At 43.8% G+C, this 17899-nt stretch overlaps 1 protein-coding gene across 1 annotated transcript in view; it reads right to left on the reverse strand.

Moving 5' to 3' along the window:
- Positions 1–13983: 13983 nt before the first annotated feature.
- Positions 13984–17899, reverse strand: part of BEGAIN (brain enriched guanylate kinase associated) — a 111733-nt gene continuing 107817 nt past the window's right edge. Inside the window, exon 7 of the mRNA XM_044659904.1 lies at positions 13984–15369. Within this exon, the coding sequence (XP_044515839.1) occupies positions 13984–15369 (1386 nt within the window). The remainder of the gene's footprint in view (positions 15370–17899) is intronic.

The following is a 17899-nucleotide window of genomic DNA, read 5'->3' on the forward strand; positions in this document are numbered from 1 at the left end:
TTGTGTCTTAGTATCAATTCTAAGACAGAATAGTGGCAAGGATTGGGCAGTTGGGGTTAAGTGACTTGCCCAAGCTCACACAGCTAGGAACTTTGTGTATATTTCGTATTTAAGTCCATGGATAATATTTTTGTCTTTGTATCACTAGCCCTTGGTACAGAGACTAGAATATTAGTAGGTGCTTAGTAAATGTTTATTAACTTGAATCTAATTTCTGCCTGATTAAATCTCTCTCTTCTTGCAGAGTACTTTTCAAGAACCTCCCTGATCCCACCCCAGAAAACAGTGCATTTCCCTCACATTTTCTTAGAGGGCTTTTTATAGTTCTCTCCCCCCTGCACTTATATTATAAGTGATATTAGGTTTACTTGTACAATTCTTCTCTAACTCCCTTCCCCAAACACACAGCACAATACCAGGCACTTAGTAGGCATGCAATCAGTGTTTGTTGAATTGAATAATTGAATTCCTGGTTCTGGGTCAATAGATAATGTTCATCAGCAAGAAAATCCCACTTGTCTTTAGCAAAGCAAGGTCTGCCCAGGGGGCAGTGACACCATTACTGATGGGAAATGCCTATAATTGGAAGTTGTGCTGCAGGCATTAACCTTCTTTCCTCTTATGTCTGGTTGGGTTTTGTGACATCCTATGATTGTGAGAGATTTGTCACCAGCTGCAGTAATTCTGCCTAGCTGCTTGCTACCCTTGGGGATGCCCATGCCATCCAGTAGAAAATGCTTTGCCCTGATTTCTTGGGACATTTTCCATGATTTCCATGTGATTTCTGGGTGAAATTTCATTTGATTGTTAGGTGTGGAGATAGCTTCTGATCAGTTGGACTATCTCTGTCATAAGTAGTATTCCTCCCTCTATCTATCATTCCTTCAAGTGCCTCATTTATAGAGCTTCATTCAGAAGCTAGATGTTACAGAGGGGATTCCTATTCAAGGAAAAACTGGATTAAATGTTCTCTGATGTCCCTTCTAGCTATTAGATTCTTTGATTCTTAAAAAAAAATGCCAAAGACCCCAAATGGAGCCCTATGTCTGGGATATTAGGGGGCTTTTTCCTGAAAGGAATAGTTTCCTAATTGGTGTTTCAATCTCAGATTAGATTCACGGAACTACAGAATTTCAGAGATGGAAGGTAACCTGCTCAAATCTATACTGGGGGATGAAAAAGGATTTTTTTCTACAACACATCTGATAAGTGGCCATCCAGCTTTTGCTTTACAACCTCTAGGGGAAACCACTGACTCCTGAGGCTACTTATTCCACTTCTGGAAAATTAATTATTAGAAAAATTTTCCTCATATTAAGTCAAAATTTGATCAAAGTCATGCTTTGGAATGATAGCTATGTGACCTTGGGCAAATTACTTCCCTTCTTTGGACCCTACTTTCCTCTTCTTTAAAACTAACAAAATGATTTTTCTAGCCTAATAGTCTGGAGAGGCTTCATAGTGTAGTAAAAAAACATCAGATTTGGAATCTTAAAACCTGGGATCCAATCCTAGCTCTGCTTTTTATTGTCTGCCCCACATGGCTTTCCTGGGTCTTAGTTTCTTCATCCATAAAAAGGCAGAACTAGCCAAGAGGATCTTTAAAATTCCCCTCCTCCCCACCTAGGCTAGAAAGTCTTTAATGAAGATTCTAAGGGTGTTGATCCACATTAAAATGCATATAGTGTGCGTAAAGCTGCTTCCACCTTGTCATCTCCCATCCCTCCTTCTTCCCTCCCCCCTTTAATTCCAGAGAGCAAATACTGAAGTTAAATAGGATGATTGGATGCCTGAGATATGTTCAGAGCAGCTTGCTATTAACATAGACAAGGAGATTTGCAAGCCAACAGCCCTCGGTTCTGAGGACCTAATGTGTGGATGTGGAAAGTTAATGAGCTCAGCTATTTTTAGCTCCTAAGGCTCCTGAATGGGCAAAAATAAGAATAATAAAACACATCAAATCCAGCCCCCCAAAAAAGGGATATCCATGATTTGGGATCTTAAGATACCAGGCATCCACATGCCTTAAGGCAGTAGCAATCTTACATCCCCAATTCCTTAGGAAACAGACATACAAATCCTGTCCTTGAGAGAACTGGTTATGTTTAGAAGGAGGTTGATGTGTATTTACTCAAACAAAACACATCTGCAGCCCACTGTTTCCTTTTTGTTGGTTGGGCATCAAGGGTTGGGTTACTGTGAAGTCTCCCTATGGCCAGCCTTCAGAATATCCTCTCCTCCCTCCTCATCTTGTGCCCCCAACCCCCCACTTGTGTTGCCCTCATGAGATTCACTTTCCGTAGTTAAAATAAATAACTGGACAACATTTCTCCCATATGCAGACCCAATTCTGAAACCCCCACAATGAGCCAAAAGGAACCTTAAGAATAAAGACTGGAAGAGGCATTACAATGATAAAATTCTATTTACATATTGTAATGGGAAGATTAAGCAGTAGCACCCAGGCTATAAGGCTGTGTCTAAAGACCTGAGGGTTCCATAATGGAATGAAGCTGGGATTTTGAAAAACGGAGTGGGAGTTTGACCAAGCTGGAGGAAAAGAGGTGTGTTGGCTGTGTTTAGTTTAGTTCTGGTCATAAGGCCCCACAGGGCACTTTCTGGCCATCTCCATGCTGAGTGTCAGCCCCTTCCTTATGTGTTGTCTTTTCTCATTAGAATATGAACTCTTTCAGGACTTGGACTGTTTGGCTTGTTTATATTTATATCCCCAGTGCTCAGCAGTGTCTAGAACATTATTATCCATCCTTTGTTTTCAATGAGGACCAAAGACATCACAGTTGATGTCTTTTTTGTGAATTGGAGGCAGTTGCACAAAGTCCTTGACTTCTTCAATGACTCTTCCAGAATCATCTAAGTCTAGTGGCAAGACCAAAGTCAGGACGACTGACAGTGGTCTGGGATACGAGGAAGACGTTGACATCTTCGATGTCTGACCAAACTCTAAGCATTCCAAATCACCTGCTTCAGCTTCCTTTATGGGCATTGGAACAAATTGTTCTCATCCACCCATTCTACACTGAGGAAGTGTTCACATGCATGGGATAGACATCCCCCCAGCTCTTTGACGGGTTTGAGGCTTGTTGGTTATCCTCATCTGGGTATGACCCATCTGTTGAGATGACTTTGCTGTATTTGGCTGCTTTGCCTGCAACAGCTTCTTGGAGTCACAGGTGAGAGTTGGGTGAAAGATAGATACCCAAAATGGATGAATAGCTCTGAAAAGGGTTTGGCAAGCTAGTCCTCCAGGAACACCCCATACATGGTCAAATGGTTTAAGGTGCTAGATTTAGGGTCTAATCACTTCAGTGGTGTGGGTTTGAATCCTACCCCTGCCACAACCCAAATCTAGAACATAGTAAGAATTTGGTAAGAACTCCAGGAGATTTGTGATTTCATAAGTATGGGCCTTCTCCTCCATGCAGGCGCACTGCATGACTTGCCCAGGGTCACACAGCTAGGAAGGATCCAAGGTTAGATTTGAATCCAGTTCCTCCTGGATCTCCAGCCACTGTGTCACCTTGAGCCGCCCTCCCAGGATTAGTTTCATGAGTTGCTATGGCCAAAGAAATCCATCCCTAAAGGAGCCGACTTTCCAGTAGTGATCCCCTCCCTCCATGGTTCTTGCACCCCTAATCTTTTGCTGGGCTTACACTCAGAGCTTTTCCAGCTTGGGAAGATTGTGCTCCATTGCTCTAGCCTTCAAGAATTTAGGCCATCTCCATTCTAGGATAAGGCATCAGAGAAAGTATTGACAACAAAGCACAAGGTGGCAAGTGCATTGTGAGACATGTGGACAGAAAATAAGTGCTCATGGAATCACCACAGAATCTTAGAAGGGTCACTTGGTGAAATCTGAAGAGGAATCCCCCCTACAATATACCTGATAGGTGGTCCCTCTGTCTCTGCTAGAACCCCATGTTGGGGGAAATTATCTTTTGCCTAAGACTCCAGTTGATAGGAAGCTTAACTTTGTGACTAAAATGGGAGCTGTACATTTCTCCTGGAGTTATTAAAATGAATAATTTATGAATTAAATTAGAATTGAAATAGCATTAAAATTAGCACTCAACTTAGAATTAAATTAGAAAATTTAGAGGATTAAAAATGTTTTAGAGAATTGAAATTAGAGAATTAAAAATAATAGTCCACACATGACCTGGGTTTTGGTCCCTTCTTGCTCTGACATTCTGCAGCCTATGATGCTGTGAGGTATTTTGATTCCATTCAACAAATGTTTAGTAAATGCTTAATTGCATTCTGAGTGCTGGAGCAGAGGAAAGCTTGACAAAGAAATGGTCCCTGCCTACGTGGAATTGAGGCCAATGAAGCTGTCCTCATGTGTGTAGTGGGAAACTGCCTTACCTGATGGTCCACAATGTTTCACATTCAGGGCTCTCTGCCCAGAGTTCTGGAAATACAAAGATGACATAGAGGGTCCCCACCATCAAGAATTTTTTGGAGTTGGATTTTGAATGTCTTTTATCAGAGGAAAAAGCCATTAAATCATTGTTCTCCCAATCACAACAACTAGAACATCACCTTTGACTCCAAAAAAAATATTTCTTGAACCCCCAAAGTGTTCCTGACACCAATGTTAACATTGAGAGGGAGACACACATAAATGAGAGGTTCCCGTCCTCACTGACCTCACAGTTTAATGAGAGAGAGGATAGGGGAGTCAGCATAATGTTTCAGTAGAGGGCTAAGCGAGTTTGGGGCAATGCTGGTTGGGGATCCCAGGCTCACTGAACTTCCCAGGGCTCTTGGAAACTCTGAAAGGAAAAGCTGTTGAGTGTCACCAAATGCCATTGTTTGAGAGTTTCTCAAACCATTGAAACGAGAGGGCCAGAACAGAAAACAAATATGGCTCCAGAATAGTATAAGACGCTTTTGTGGTCTGTGGAAAGAAAGGTCATTTATGACATTTGAACAGGTATTTGAAGAATGCTTCTTATTTTAGTGAGGGCATGTGGAGGAAGCTAAAGGGAACAGCATGAGCAAAAGTGAGAAGATGGGAAAGGGTGCCCAATGTCTGTGTTCTATCCTTTGATCTTCATAACTATCCTGTAGGGGTGCTAGTGCCCTGGCATTTTGAAGATTCTCTAGCTTTCTTTAAAAAAAAAACAACAACAAAACACTTACCTTCTGTCTTAGAATTAATACTATGTGTTGGTTTCCAAGGCAGAAGAGCAGTAAGGGCAAGATAATGGGGGTTAAGTGACTTGCCCAGGGTCACATAGCTAGGAAGTGTCTGAAGCCAAATTTGAACTTAGGACCTCCTGTCTCTAGGCCTGGCTCTCAATCCACTGAGTCACCCAGTTGCCCCCTCTCTAGCTTTCTTCAAAATATTCTTGTCCACTTTCTCCTGGAGGCTTCTGTTTCTCCCTTCTTTCCTCTGCCTCCTTCAATTATTGACATTCTCTGTCTCTTAAAACTACTCTGCATTAAGTTCTCTCTGTACCCTACTGGATAAAACCTGTAAACCATAACCTCTTCGAAGGTAGAGCTTGTTTTCTTTTAGTTTTGTATCTACTTCACTGATGACAAAACTGAGGCTTCATAAATTTTAGTTGTTTCCTATTGCCTCTAGGATCAAATGTATATTCTATTTGGCATTTGAGCTCTTTACCCCCTTTCCATTTACTTGCATATTATTTTGGTCTAGTTCTACTGGCCTGCTTGCTATTTCTCAAATATGATGCTTCATTTCCCACCTCCATGCCTGGAATGTCCTCCCTCCATTCTTCTGTTTTCTGGAACCTGTTTTTCTTCCAGAATCAATTCAAAGTTTACATCCTTCATGAGGTCCTTTCCTACTGCCCTCAGCTGCTCGTGCCTTCCCCTCCAAAGATACCTTGCTTTTTATTTGTATATGTTTCATGCAACTTTGTACATTTGTATTGTCTTCCCATTAGAATGTAGGTTCTTTGAGGTCAAAGAGTGTTTTGTTTTTTGCCTTCGTTATCTCTATTGTTTAGCACAAGGCTTGGCGCATAGTAAAGACTTAATGATTAAGTGACTTGTCCAAGGTCACACTCCTAATAAGTAGCAATGGTGGGACTAGAACACAAATCTTCAGACTTAAATCCAGTGTTCTTTCCACTCCATTAAGGTGTAACCATGCATACTTTAGTGGGGGTAGGGGTGGTGTTATGGAATATATTATATACCTCTTGAGCCCAAGAACTGTTTAAAAAAAAACCTCTCACAGAGGCCAGAATGTCTTACACATATTTAGTGCTTATTTATTTAAACCCTTACTTTCTGTCACAGTAACAATTCTCAGATAGTAGGGCAAGGGGTAGGTAAATGGAGCTGAATGACTTACCCAGGGTCACACAGCTAGGAAGTGTTTAAAGCCACATTTGAATCCAGGACCTCCCAACTCCAGGCCTGGTGCTCTATCCACTGTGCTACCCAGTTGCCCTATATGTAGTGTTTGTTGAATTGAATTATAAAAGAGATGGTTCATATGGTACAGCAGACTTGGGCTATTAAAACTGGCTTGGTGAGCCACTGAGTCTGAATAGTATTAAATCAAAATTATTAGAGCAAAACTTTAGACTACATAGTGAGAGATGAACAGCTGTCAGAGCCAAGTTCTTGGCCCAATCAGTTCCAAATCTTGTTGTTTTTACCTCCACAATTCTAGAATCTATCCCTTCTCTCCATTCACACAGCCACCACATCCCTTTCAAGTCTGCATTCATTACCTGGACTCTCCTAATAGCCACCTGGTGGCTCTTCCTACTTTTAGTCTTTTTACCTCCAACATAGCTGTCAAATGGATCTTTCTAAGGCCCAGAGTGCAACCACGTCACTGACCTAGCCACATCTTCAGTGGCCCCCGGAGCATTTCAAGCTTGCCTCATAGAGGCAACGAGGCAGCTCAGTGGATAGAGAGCCAGGCATGGAGTCAAGAGGACTTGGATTCAAATCTAGCCTCAGACACTTCTTAACTGTGTGACCCCTGCTTAGATCTTACTGCTCTTCTGCCCTGGAACTGATACTTCACCTCTTAAGAAAATGAAGCTTGTCTCACTTACCTCACCTTATTTCATGTTTCTCTCCTATATGCACCTTCTGTTCCATTCACAGTGGCCTACTAGCTGCTTGACACATGTGGCATTCCATTTCTTACAGCTTTTGCACAGGCTGGTCCCCCTGCCTGGAGAACTCTTTCCTCCCCTTCTTTGCCTTTAATAGCCCTTGGCAGCCTTTTACTGATCTCCCATCCACCCACCCCAATTGGTCTCAAGCCATGCTTTGCATTTGTGTGCACTTTTCATGGTGTCTCTGGAGCATAAGGTGTTTGGTTCATGGATTGTCTCATTCATTGCATTTTTATCCTCAGAACCCAGTACAGTGCCTTGGCACACAGTAGGTGCTTAATCATTGTTTAAATTGCATTGAATTCTTGCCTTCACCACCTGTGATGGCAAAGTACATTCTGGGTAGAGAAAGAAGCAGCAGGCAGGGAGGAATGTAAGATTTGGAGTTAGGAGGGACCTTAGAGACCACTTAGTCCAAACTTCTTATTTTAGAATTAAAAAAAAAAGATGCTCAGAAGAATTGGCCTTTCCAGTGCCTTACAAATAGCAAATAGCAGTTAGGATTTCAACCCAGGTCTATGGACTCCAAATCCATAATTCTTTGGTTGATAAACATCAACAATGCTGCTCACAGACTTTTCTATGTGTTCCTTTGATTAAGGATTAAGGCGGAGGAATTTTGTTTAACCTTTACCTTCCATCTTGGAATCAATACTAAAAGTACTGGTTCCAAGGAAGATGAGTGGTAAGGACTAGGCAATGGGTGTTAAGTGACTTGCCCAGGGTCACCCAGGTAGGAAGAATCTGAGGTCAAATTTGAACCCAGGAACTCCGATCTCTGGGCCTGAATCTCAATCCATTGAGCTACCCAGCTGCCCCCAAGATAGAGGATTTTAGAATGAAGAGCAACTTTGGTAATTGAGTCTAATGTCCTTACTGTACATATGGGAAAACTATGACTCATTGAGAGGAATGGTCTTGCCAGCTGAGATTCGTTGGGGGCAAAGTCAGTATTAGATACTTAGTAATGACAACTCAAGTAGAGGCATTTCAGAACAAATCTGAGTGAAGCCCTGAAGTATCAGAAACCACTCTAGGTGGCTTCTCTTTGGCCTGAACTATAGACAGAGTGATCATGATGCACGAAGTGAGGACATTTGTGGCCAAGCGAGATGACATCAGTTGTCGGCAGTAACCCCAAGTCTCCCGCTTTATGGGATGAGAGACATTGTCATTCTTCCTGTGAACTTGGGACACACAGACACACACAGAAATTCAATCCCTTGTTCCAACAAAGTCAGGACATAGAGTACCAAATGCCCCAGCTTGATTGCTTTCACACATTGCCAACGGGCTCAGTAAGAGGATATCCCCTGGACCACAGCTTCTGTCCTAAACCAGGAATTTGTATCAAAAGACGTGATAGGGAGCCCCCCTGAAAGTAAGATTTGAGATTAGTGGACCAGAATTCAAATCCTGCCTCTGTAACTTACAACCTATGTGACCTTAGACTTTAATTTCTTCATCTATAAAATGATGAGCATGGACTAGATAACCTGTAAGGTTCTTTCCAGGTGTAAATCTATTTTATCATATAATATCACATGATCATATAATCTGTCTGCAATTGGATTAGGTTAGGCCTAAGAAAGAACTTCAGTTCCCCAGAGTACTTTGTCTGGATCCCTCTTTTACCTCGTATCACATTTTTTGTACAAACATGTAGACTGTAAGCTCATGACTGTCATTTTTTCAATCTTTGTATCCTCAAGGCTGAACTTGGCCTAGAGTTGCATTTGGTTAATATTTGTTCAATTGGTGTAAAAGATTAGGAATTCTGGGACTGGGTTACTATAGATGTTAGGGAATATATCTCCTGGTAGGACAAATATGTGAAGGGCTCCTAGGAAAAGAGAAGAGGAGCATATAGGGTCACCAGAGCATCCTTCTTGCCCCAAACCTACAAAGAACCACAACGTTGTCACAACTAGATGTGATTTCATGACATGGGCTCTAGTCACAGACTTTGGAGTCTGGTTTGTGAGTTAGAGCATCTTTCTACAAAGGCTATATAGTATTCACTTTTATCTCTAGAGAAGTGCCAACTACAGGATCTGATTCACAGTAAACATTTGATAGAATCGGATTCTCTTGTCCATGTCTCTACACCAGTCAAACAACATCCATTTTCTCAGTTTGATAGGTCAGCACAGAAATGAAAAGGTCTCAAAACTGGAAGAGACCTGCTAGGTCCACTAGTCCAACCTGAATCCCTTCTGTGACATCTCAACGAGTGGTCATTCATTGTTTACTTGGATAGCTCCAGAGATGAGAAACTTACTATCTCCCAAGGCAATCCATTCCCTTTTTGGACAGCTCTAGAGCACTTCAAATATTTTGCAAGTCATACCAAATTTAAAATATATTTATTATTATTTATTCAGTATTATGTAATTATTTATTATGAATTATTATTCCAGGTATTGTGCTGAGCATTAGGGAGAAGATGAAAAAATTGTGGTCCCTGTCTTCCATCTTCCAGTCTACTGGATGGGTAGCAATGATATGTACACAGATAAGTAGAATACAATGTAGAATGTCACTCAGTTAATCTCATCAAGTATTTATTAAGTGTACCCTAGATTCTGGGGATATAAAGATAAAAACCAAAACAGCATCTGACCTCAAGGACTTTACATCTTAAACTTGGGCTTGATTTTCTTTTGAATTGGAGATTCACGATATTTGCCTTGCCTTTCTCCTAGAGCTGTTGTAAGGAAAGGGCCTTGTAAACCTTAAGCTACTCTAGGTTATTATTAGTGAAAATAATGATTTGTCTTTTCTGTCAGTCAGGCTAGACAAAAAACAGAACACCTACCTGCATACACTGAGTTTTTGATTGCACAAAGTCACGATACGTACAAACACCTTGTCCACAGTGAGACACCAGTTGACAGGTGTAAAAAGAGCACTGGATTTGGAGTCAGAGAACCCAGTCCAAATCCTGTTTCTGTTACATGCCACTGGCAAGCCACTTATCTAAAAAGGGCCCCAGTGAGCTCTCTTTTGCCTCGAACATACTCTTATTTGGTGGCTATGTTGAACTTGGGCAATTATAATCTCCCGAACCTCAGTTTCCTGAAGTATAAAATGAGATTAATATACCCATAATACTTACCTCTGTTATTGTGATGAAAAGTATCTGCAAGGTGCTTTGTAAACCATAAAAGGCCATGTAAGTATCAGCAAATATTATTATTTTTTAAAATTTGTGGGATATTGAGCAAATGTCTTCTTCATCTGGGCTCAGTTTCCTCATCCACAAAGTGAGAACACTGGGCCAGGTGATCACTAAGTTCCCCTCTAGCTCTAAGTCTTGATTCTATGTATTTACTCAACCAGGTCTCTCAGCCTGAAAACTGCCCTCACAGCTTCGAAGAGAGAGACTTAAAAAGAAAACCTAATTGCATGAATTCAGGGCCTTTGGGCATCAGATCAAATAGGACCCCTGATCAGTTTCACTGGCCAGCCTCTAAGCGGCCATATATTCTCTGAAGGTTGATATGGGTCGACAAAAGGACTGCCATCTCCTCTGGTCCTTAAACATGGTTTCATGAAACCATCCAGAAAGCCGCAAACCACGAAAAGAAATCTGTCAGGGCACTTACTGACTTGAAAACATCCAGCCAAGCTAGAAAAACTTCAAGTAGAGGCTCAGCAATGGACTTGGCATCTAAAAGGCCAGACCAGCTAAGCTCGGAGAGACATCACCAGGTTGGCCATAAAGTGATGAAGAATTTGTTAGCCACACTGACTCATGAAGACCGTCTCTTAAGTTGCAAAATCTAAAAATTGTAAAAAAAAAATTAAAACGTAGAAGGACTACAGTCTCCTTTGGTAGAGAGAAGATTCATCCTGACCAAATGACAAACCCTTGTATTAAAAAAGTCATATTCCATAGAATAATAATTTTTATTGCCAATGATATTGTGAAACAAGATTAATAAGTGCTGGAGTCTATGGTTTGGACAAAAGTGCTACATGATGTCTGAGTTTAGATGAGAGAAACATTAGATACATCCCTGCATTTCCCTAGGACCCCAATTTTCTCACTTGTGAGACGAGGGTGTTGGGCAAGATGGTCTCTGAAGTTCCTTCTAGCTGTAAGTCTTATGATACTATGATTGTGTGTGTGTGTGTGTGTGTGTATAGATGCTGCAGAAGAGGATGAGATATGTATGCTAAGGCTTGAACAGCAGGAAATCAATCCATCCACATCTATTTCTGAGGTGCCTACTATGTGCCAGGCATTGTAGTAGATACTGAGGGTACACCTGAAGAGAGAATGAAATGATCCCTGCTTGAAAAGAACTGGCCAGCTGGTGGGGATGTGGCTTGTGTTCAGAACGGTTAACACTGAAGCCAGGGCATAAAGTTTGCATTTCCCTTCTCCACAAAGCCAATCAATTCTCTTTGGGCTTCTATGGAAGTAACCACCTAGAGCAGGGATTGGCAACCGTTTTGGCCGTGAGAGCCATAAACGCCACATTTTTTAAAATGTAATTTCGTGAGAGCCGTGCAGTGCTCACAGTGCGCGCTCCTGTAACAGCGCCTGAAAAAAATTGACTTTATGGCTCCTGCAGAAAGAGCCATATCTGGCCCTCAAAAGAGCCATACGTTGCTGACCCCTGGTCTAGAGGAACAGGAAGAAAAAACCTGTGACATTCCTAGGCATCCGAGAGAGAGCAATTTTTCTCATAGCCTAGAGAAGAGGTTGATGCAACTGACTNCTCTCTCTCTCTCTCTCTCTCTCTCTCTCTCTCTCTCTCTCTCTCTCTCTCTCTCTCTCTCTCTCTCTCTCTCTCTCTCTCCTGCCAGCCCCACTATCTGATCCAGCAGAGGCTCCTATGAAATCCATTGTCAGCCATTGCTTTTGGAACCCCCAGAGACCTGGGCCATTGGTCTGAAGCCAGCCAGGGATGAGTTAAGTTCTCAGGCTCTTTGTAAACCCAAATCAAATGCCACGGCCATTATGGAGCCCTTAATGATGCCCCAGGGCAGTAAGAGCCCTCCTCCTCAGAACTCACTCAGCACTTCATTTAAACCTAATATATTTACAAGGCAAAAATAGTATGTCATAGGGATCAGCTAGGTGGCACGGTTAATTGGAGTGCTAAGTCTTCCACTAGGAAGTCTCCTCTTCCTGAGTTGAAATTCGGCCTCAGACACTAGCAGTCCTGGGAAGTTACTTAACCCTGTTTGCCTCAGGTTCCTGATCTATAAAATGAACTAGAGATGGAAATGGCAAACCACTCCAGTAATGAAAACCCATGATGGGGTCATTAAGAGTTAGACTCAAGGGAGCAGCTGGGTGGCTCAGTGGACTGAGAGTCAGGCCCAAAGATGGGAGGTCCTGGGTTCAAATTTGACCTCAGACACTTCCTAGCTTTGTGGCCCTGGACAGATCACTTAACCCTCATTGCCTAGCCCTTACCGCTCTTCTGCCTTGGAGCCAATACACACTATTGATTCCAAGATGGAAGGTAAAGTTTTTTAATTAAAAAAAAAAGTTAGACTCAACTGAAAAAAGTCTGAACAACAGCGTATCACAGAGCACCTGTTGTCTCATTTTATCCTGCCCACGAGGGCAGGGACCATGTCTAACTTAAACTCTGGCGTGCCCCCAGTGCTTGATAGGGTGGTCTGCATACAGTAATGCTTAATAAATATTTCCAGAATGAAGTATTTGTCTAGCCCTTGGTCTCCATCTGTGTTCAGAATTTCAATCCACATCCTGGCTTTGGGCTTGGTTTTCTCTCCCTCAAAACATCTCTTTTTGGCCCACCTCATCCCACACCGTCCTATCTCCCTTCCCGCCGAGTCCTTATTGTTTTTGAGGGGAAGCAGTTGGATGGGCCAAGGCTAATAATCTCATTTCCCCAGGATAAACTTTCACAAGGCCAAAAACCAGACGTGTCAAACTCTGTCCATCTGTTTCTTTTATTAAGTAATGCAAAATACAGTACTAAGTGGGACAGTGCATGCATCATGGACGATATAAACGCAAGCCTACAGAAAATCGGTGACAAAGAACACCTCAATTATGTCTGAGGTAGTAGACAACTGAGAGTAGGAAAGCAGGAATACGATGGGATAGGAGAACCAAACACCTGCCTCGCATTGGGCAGTCAGGTTTTACTCATAAATAGGATATTATGAAAGACCGTGGGGCTTGTCTCTTTTATACTTTTAAAAATAGACTCTCCCCTTCCCCTGTCCCTCCCCTTTCTAATCCCCTTTCAAGTTTTACCCAGGATGGTTCCTGGGATTGCTTTGTTCTGCGGTTTGTGGACATTTCTATCTTGGTGTGTGTGTGTGTGTGTGTGTGTGTGTGTGTGTGTGTGTGTTTTCTCTACTGAAGTGGCTCCATCCTTTCCCTCCAAGAGGTAGGCACAAGTGGCCCTCATGCAGAAAAATAAAGGAGATTTTTGTTTGAAAATGCACTCAAAGGGAAAAGATAGCTCACTGTCCAGAGAGCTGGAGGCTGTGTATTAATAAATACCACTTTTCTTTATAAAAATAGTTTAGATCTATAAAAGGGGGTTCATTTCATAGGTGGAAAAGATGTTTGTGTGAAAAAAATGCTCTTGGTGCTGCAAACTTTTTTATCCCCAGGGGAAAGTGGGTTGGGGTGGGCATGTGGAAAAGGAGAAAGTGTTCTCTCCCTTTCTCTGTCTCTCTCTGTCTCTCTCTGTCTCTCTGTCTCTCTCTGTCTCTGTCTCTCTCTCTGTCTCTCTCTCTGTCTCTCTCTCTCTCTCTCTCTCTGTCTGTCTGTCTTTCTTGCTGGCCTCTGGTTTTGGTGGCCCAAGCATTATTCCAGTGTGGTACTTTATTGCATTCTTGGGGAGGCTTAGTTGAGGAGGGTCCCGTAGAACTGTGCTTTGGTCAGACTGTCCTTCCGGCTCAGGCCGGTACTCGGAGTCCGTTGAAACTGCTGCTGTTTGCTGTGGAGGGATGGGTGGAGGCCGGGCTCCTTGGAAGAAAGGTGGATTTCTGGGGATGCTTCCATGGAACTTGGCTCAAGGGAACCCGCTGAGCTTGCGGGGCTTACATTGGCATAGGTGCCAGCCAGCCTGGGGCTTCCCTCGGGGCCAGGGCTCACCCTGCCATCCCCACACATCTGAACCGTGAGCCTCTCGCTGCCAGCCTCACTGGGCGCGTAGGCGGGCAGTTGGTCCGGCGGGCGGCCAGGGCTTATGTTCAGATTCAGGTTGCTGTCCTCGGGCAGGAAGCAGGAGTCCACCAGCTGGCCCTGGGAGAGGTCATCTCCCTCTGAGAAACTGTCCGCCTTATAGCTCGGGTAGATGGGGCTGGCCCGACTGTCTGCCTTCTTGCCAGGGCTGCCGGTAAAGTACTGCTCGGGGAAGCTGTGGGGGGAGATGCGGCCAGCCTCGGGATAGGAGTAGGCACCGATGTCCTCGACAGTCAGAGACCGCCACCGACCCGGCAGCTCGTCGTCCGAGCGGTGGGCGCCGCGGCTCTCGCTCCGGAGCTTCTGGGCCACCAGGGCTTGCTGGGCCTCCAGGGTGGCAGGGAAGCGGAAGGGGTCCCCGGCGTAGGGGGACAGCGTCCTGACAAAGGGGGGCGTAGCCTGGCCCTCCGGGCCCAGCTCCACGTGCTGCTGGGGCTGGACCGTGGCAAAGCACGGGCTGCAGGGCCGCTCGTAGGCCGCGGCCGCCTGGCGGTTGAAGATCTCGTCCCGGCTGTTCAGATAGATGGCCTGTTGAGACGCGGTCAGCGTGCTGGCCTGGGCGTGCTCCTTCTCCTCTGAGGTTACGCTGAAGCTGGAATAAGAGCTCGACGTGGGCAGGGAGGCCACGTACTCGGGGAAGGCCTCGTGGGAGAAGCTCGAGTGGAAGCCGTCTTCTTCGGCCGTGCTGTCCGTGGAGTGCTGGGACCGGAGAAAGCCCACGTCCTTCACCTGCATGTCCACGCTGGGCCGACGGTCCCTCCGGCGCTCCTCCGGGCAGTACAGTGCCGTGTCGCTGCAGTAGATGTCTGACTTGAAGTGGGTCCGAGGGCCGGCTTTCTCGGCCGCCTCCCGGAAGGCCAGGTCCCTGGCTGAGGCGTTGGACAGATGGGAGGACAGGCTGCTGGGTTCAGGCTTCTCTAGAACCTGAGAAATGACGCACGTGGGGATGGTGTCGGCAAAGGATGGGTGGCAGAGGGGGGCCGGGAGGCCGCAGCCGTGTTTTTCCATATGGAGGCTGACCCGCTCCTGAAAATCAGAAGGCAGCTGGAATACAGAGAGGTGAGGCCGGGAGGGAAGAGAGGGGAAAAGCAAGGGTCAAAGTCAGTCTCAGCATCCAAGCAGGCCATCATGGACAAACTAGCAGCTGGTGCTCATGAAACAGTGCGAGGGCGTGGTGAGGGAGGGCCGTTGGGGAACACTGTCTAAAAACAACCATCTTGGATATTTCTGAGGTGCTTGGGAACTAGCCCTAGATTTCAGGAAAAAGTTTCCAGGGCCTCCCCTTGTTTCCCTTTCACCCTCCCCCACCCCTACTACCAATAGTGGAATCCAGCCTTCACCTACATGGAAATATTTTTTAAAAACCAAAAACCAAAACACCTTCTTTTAGAGTTTTCAGGCTGAATCATAAACATCAAGAGTCAGATTTGGGCTCTGCCAGGGACTTGTTGGGAAACCTTTGGCTCTCTTTCCCTTCTCCACATCTTGGTTTTGCCATTTTTAAAATAATGGGGTTAAATTCAGTGATCCCTAAGACCCCCTCCAGCATTGATATATTTTCTATAATTCTAAGATCACTTTCAAACTTCTGTTAAGGTCCTAAATCTAATCATTCCCTGCAGCACTCAGCTCAGTGTTTATCCTAAGGTGCTTAGTAAGTGCTTTTATTTACTCACTCATTCATCTTCTCTGCTCTTTCCCTCTAATCCCCACTATAGCTGGGGCATCTCTGCTATGGGAATCTATGGGAATTCCATAGGCCAAAAGACTTTGGCAGAGAAGACTTTTTGCATTTCCAAACGCGGAGCCCTTTAGGATTTCCCTGTACTCATAGCCCTGGCTTTTTCTAGACACACTCCATCCCTCAGCCTCCAGGCCAAACTCTCATCCCATCTCTGCTTCCCATTATTCCCCTCCCTGTCACCTCCACCTGAAATAAGGCAGGTAATATTGCTGACCCCACAGCCACGGACAGGCTCTGCCAGCAGCAATATTAGTTACAGCAGCTACAGATGCAACAAAGATTGGAGGAAGAAAAGCAAGCAAAATGAGACTGGTGGCCTCCCCACCAATGACAAATCAAGAGAATTGTGCCTGCCGTGTTCTGGTGGTGTGTGTGTGTGTGTGTGTGTGTGTGTGTGTGCATGTGTGTGTGTGTGAGATCTGAGGCAGGCACACTGCAATCATCACACTACTGTTTGATCTATTTTGTCATTTTGCTTTTAGGAAAGCCCACATATCCTGAGCAGCATGATTTATCAGAAAGAACGCTAGCCTGGTAGTTGTGACATCAAAGTTTGAATTGTGACTCTGTTGGGCACTAGTTAGTGACTCTGGGCAGGTCTTCTGGGAGCTTCAGGCCTATCATCTGCAAAATGGGCATCATCCTGTCCCACAGGATAGTTAGAAAAAAGGTATTTTGCAAAGCTCAAAGTGTTAAGAGAAGAGTGAGCCTACCTACTACTACAGAAAGAACTAATGGAGTCTGAATACAGATTAAGGTATATTATTCTTTATTTTATTTCCTCCATGAATTTCTCTCTAGTGTAAGCCGTATGTGTCTTCTTTCACAACATGACCAATGTGGAATTATATATTGTATGGTCACACAAGTACAACCTATATCATAGTACCTTTCTTCTTGGGGAGGGAGAAGAGCTAGGAAGGAGAGAACATGGATTGTAAACTGTCAGAGAATGATTATTAAAAATTGTATCCACATGTAAAAAACATTTTTAAAAAAGGGAAGTGTGAGCTATTGCTTTTTAAAAATATTTCAAGGATTTGTGACTTCATTTTATTGACACAGATGGCATCTTATCCATGGTACCTTTTACTTGACAGTTAAAAGAATGGCCTCGGTCAAAAAAATGTTGACTATTCCTCTAATGAAGGCTAGAGAATGGACCTATGATAACACTGGTACAGGGAACTTCCAGGTGAAGGAATTCCCTTTACCAGTATAGGTTAATATTTTCTCTGCAAGTTACATAATCTTAATTAAGTGGCCTGGAGAAAAGAGAGGTTAATAGATTTATTTAAAGTCACCCAGCCAGACCCTGGGCAAGTCACCTAACTCCATTTGCCTACCCTTTGCCCTTCTGCCTTAGAGTTGCTACTAGGATAGAATGTAAAGGTTAAATATAAGAGTCAATACTATCATAGTCTGTGATATCATTGGTAGTCTGAAAACAAAAGATGAATAACATCTACTACTGGAGTTTTCCCAAAGATCCTGTCAGTGAGATTGGTCAAAAATGAGCTAATACTTCAGTACTTTTGTTCAATTATAAACATATATCTACCTGTGGAATACTCTGCAAACTATTAAATTTAAAAGAATACAAGCAGGATAAAAAAATAAAGTCACACGGCCAGAATGTGTCAGAGGCAGGACCTGAACTCAGGTCTTGCTGGCTTTGAGGCCAGCTGTCTCTCTACTATGTCATGATGCCCCTCTAATAATGACGATAAAAGCAAAAACAATAACAATGAAAAAATTTGAAAGGCATGATGAATGATGTTGATTAGATAGCAGTCTATTAAACCATTTTCTCAGGCATGGAAGGGTTGT

The sequence above is a fragment of the Gracilinanus agilis genome, chromosome 2 (genome assembly GCF_016433145.1).
Source record: "Gracilinanus agilis isolate LMUSP501 chromosome 2, AgileGrace, whole genome shotgun sequence".
Classification (NCBI taxonomy): Eukaryota; Metazoa; Chordata; class Mammalia; order Didelphimorphia; family Didelphidae; genus Gracilinanus; species Gracilinanus agilis.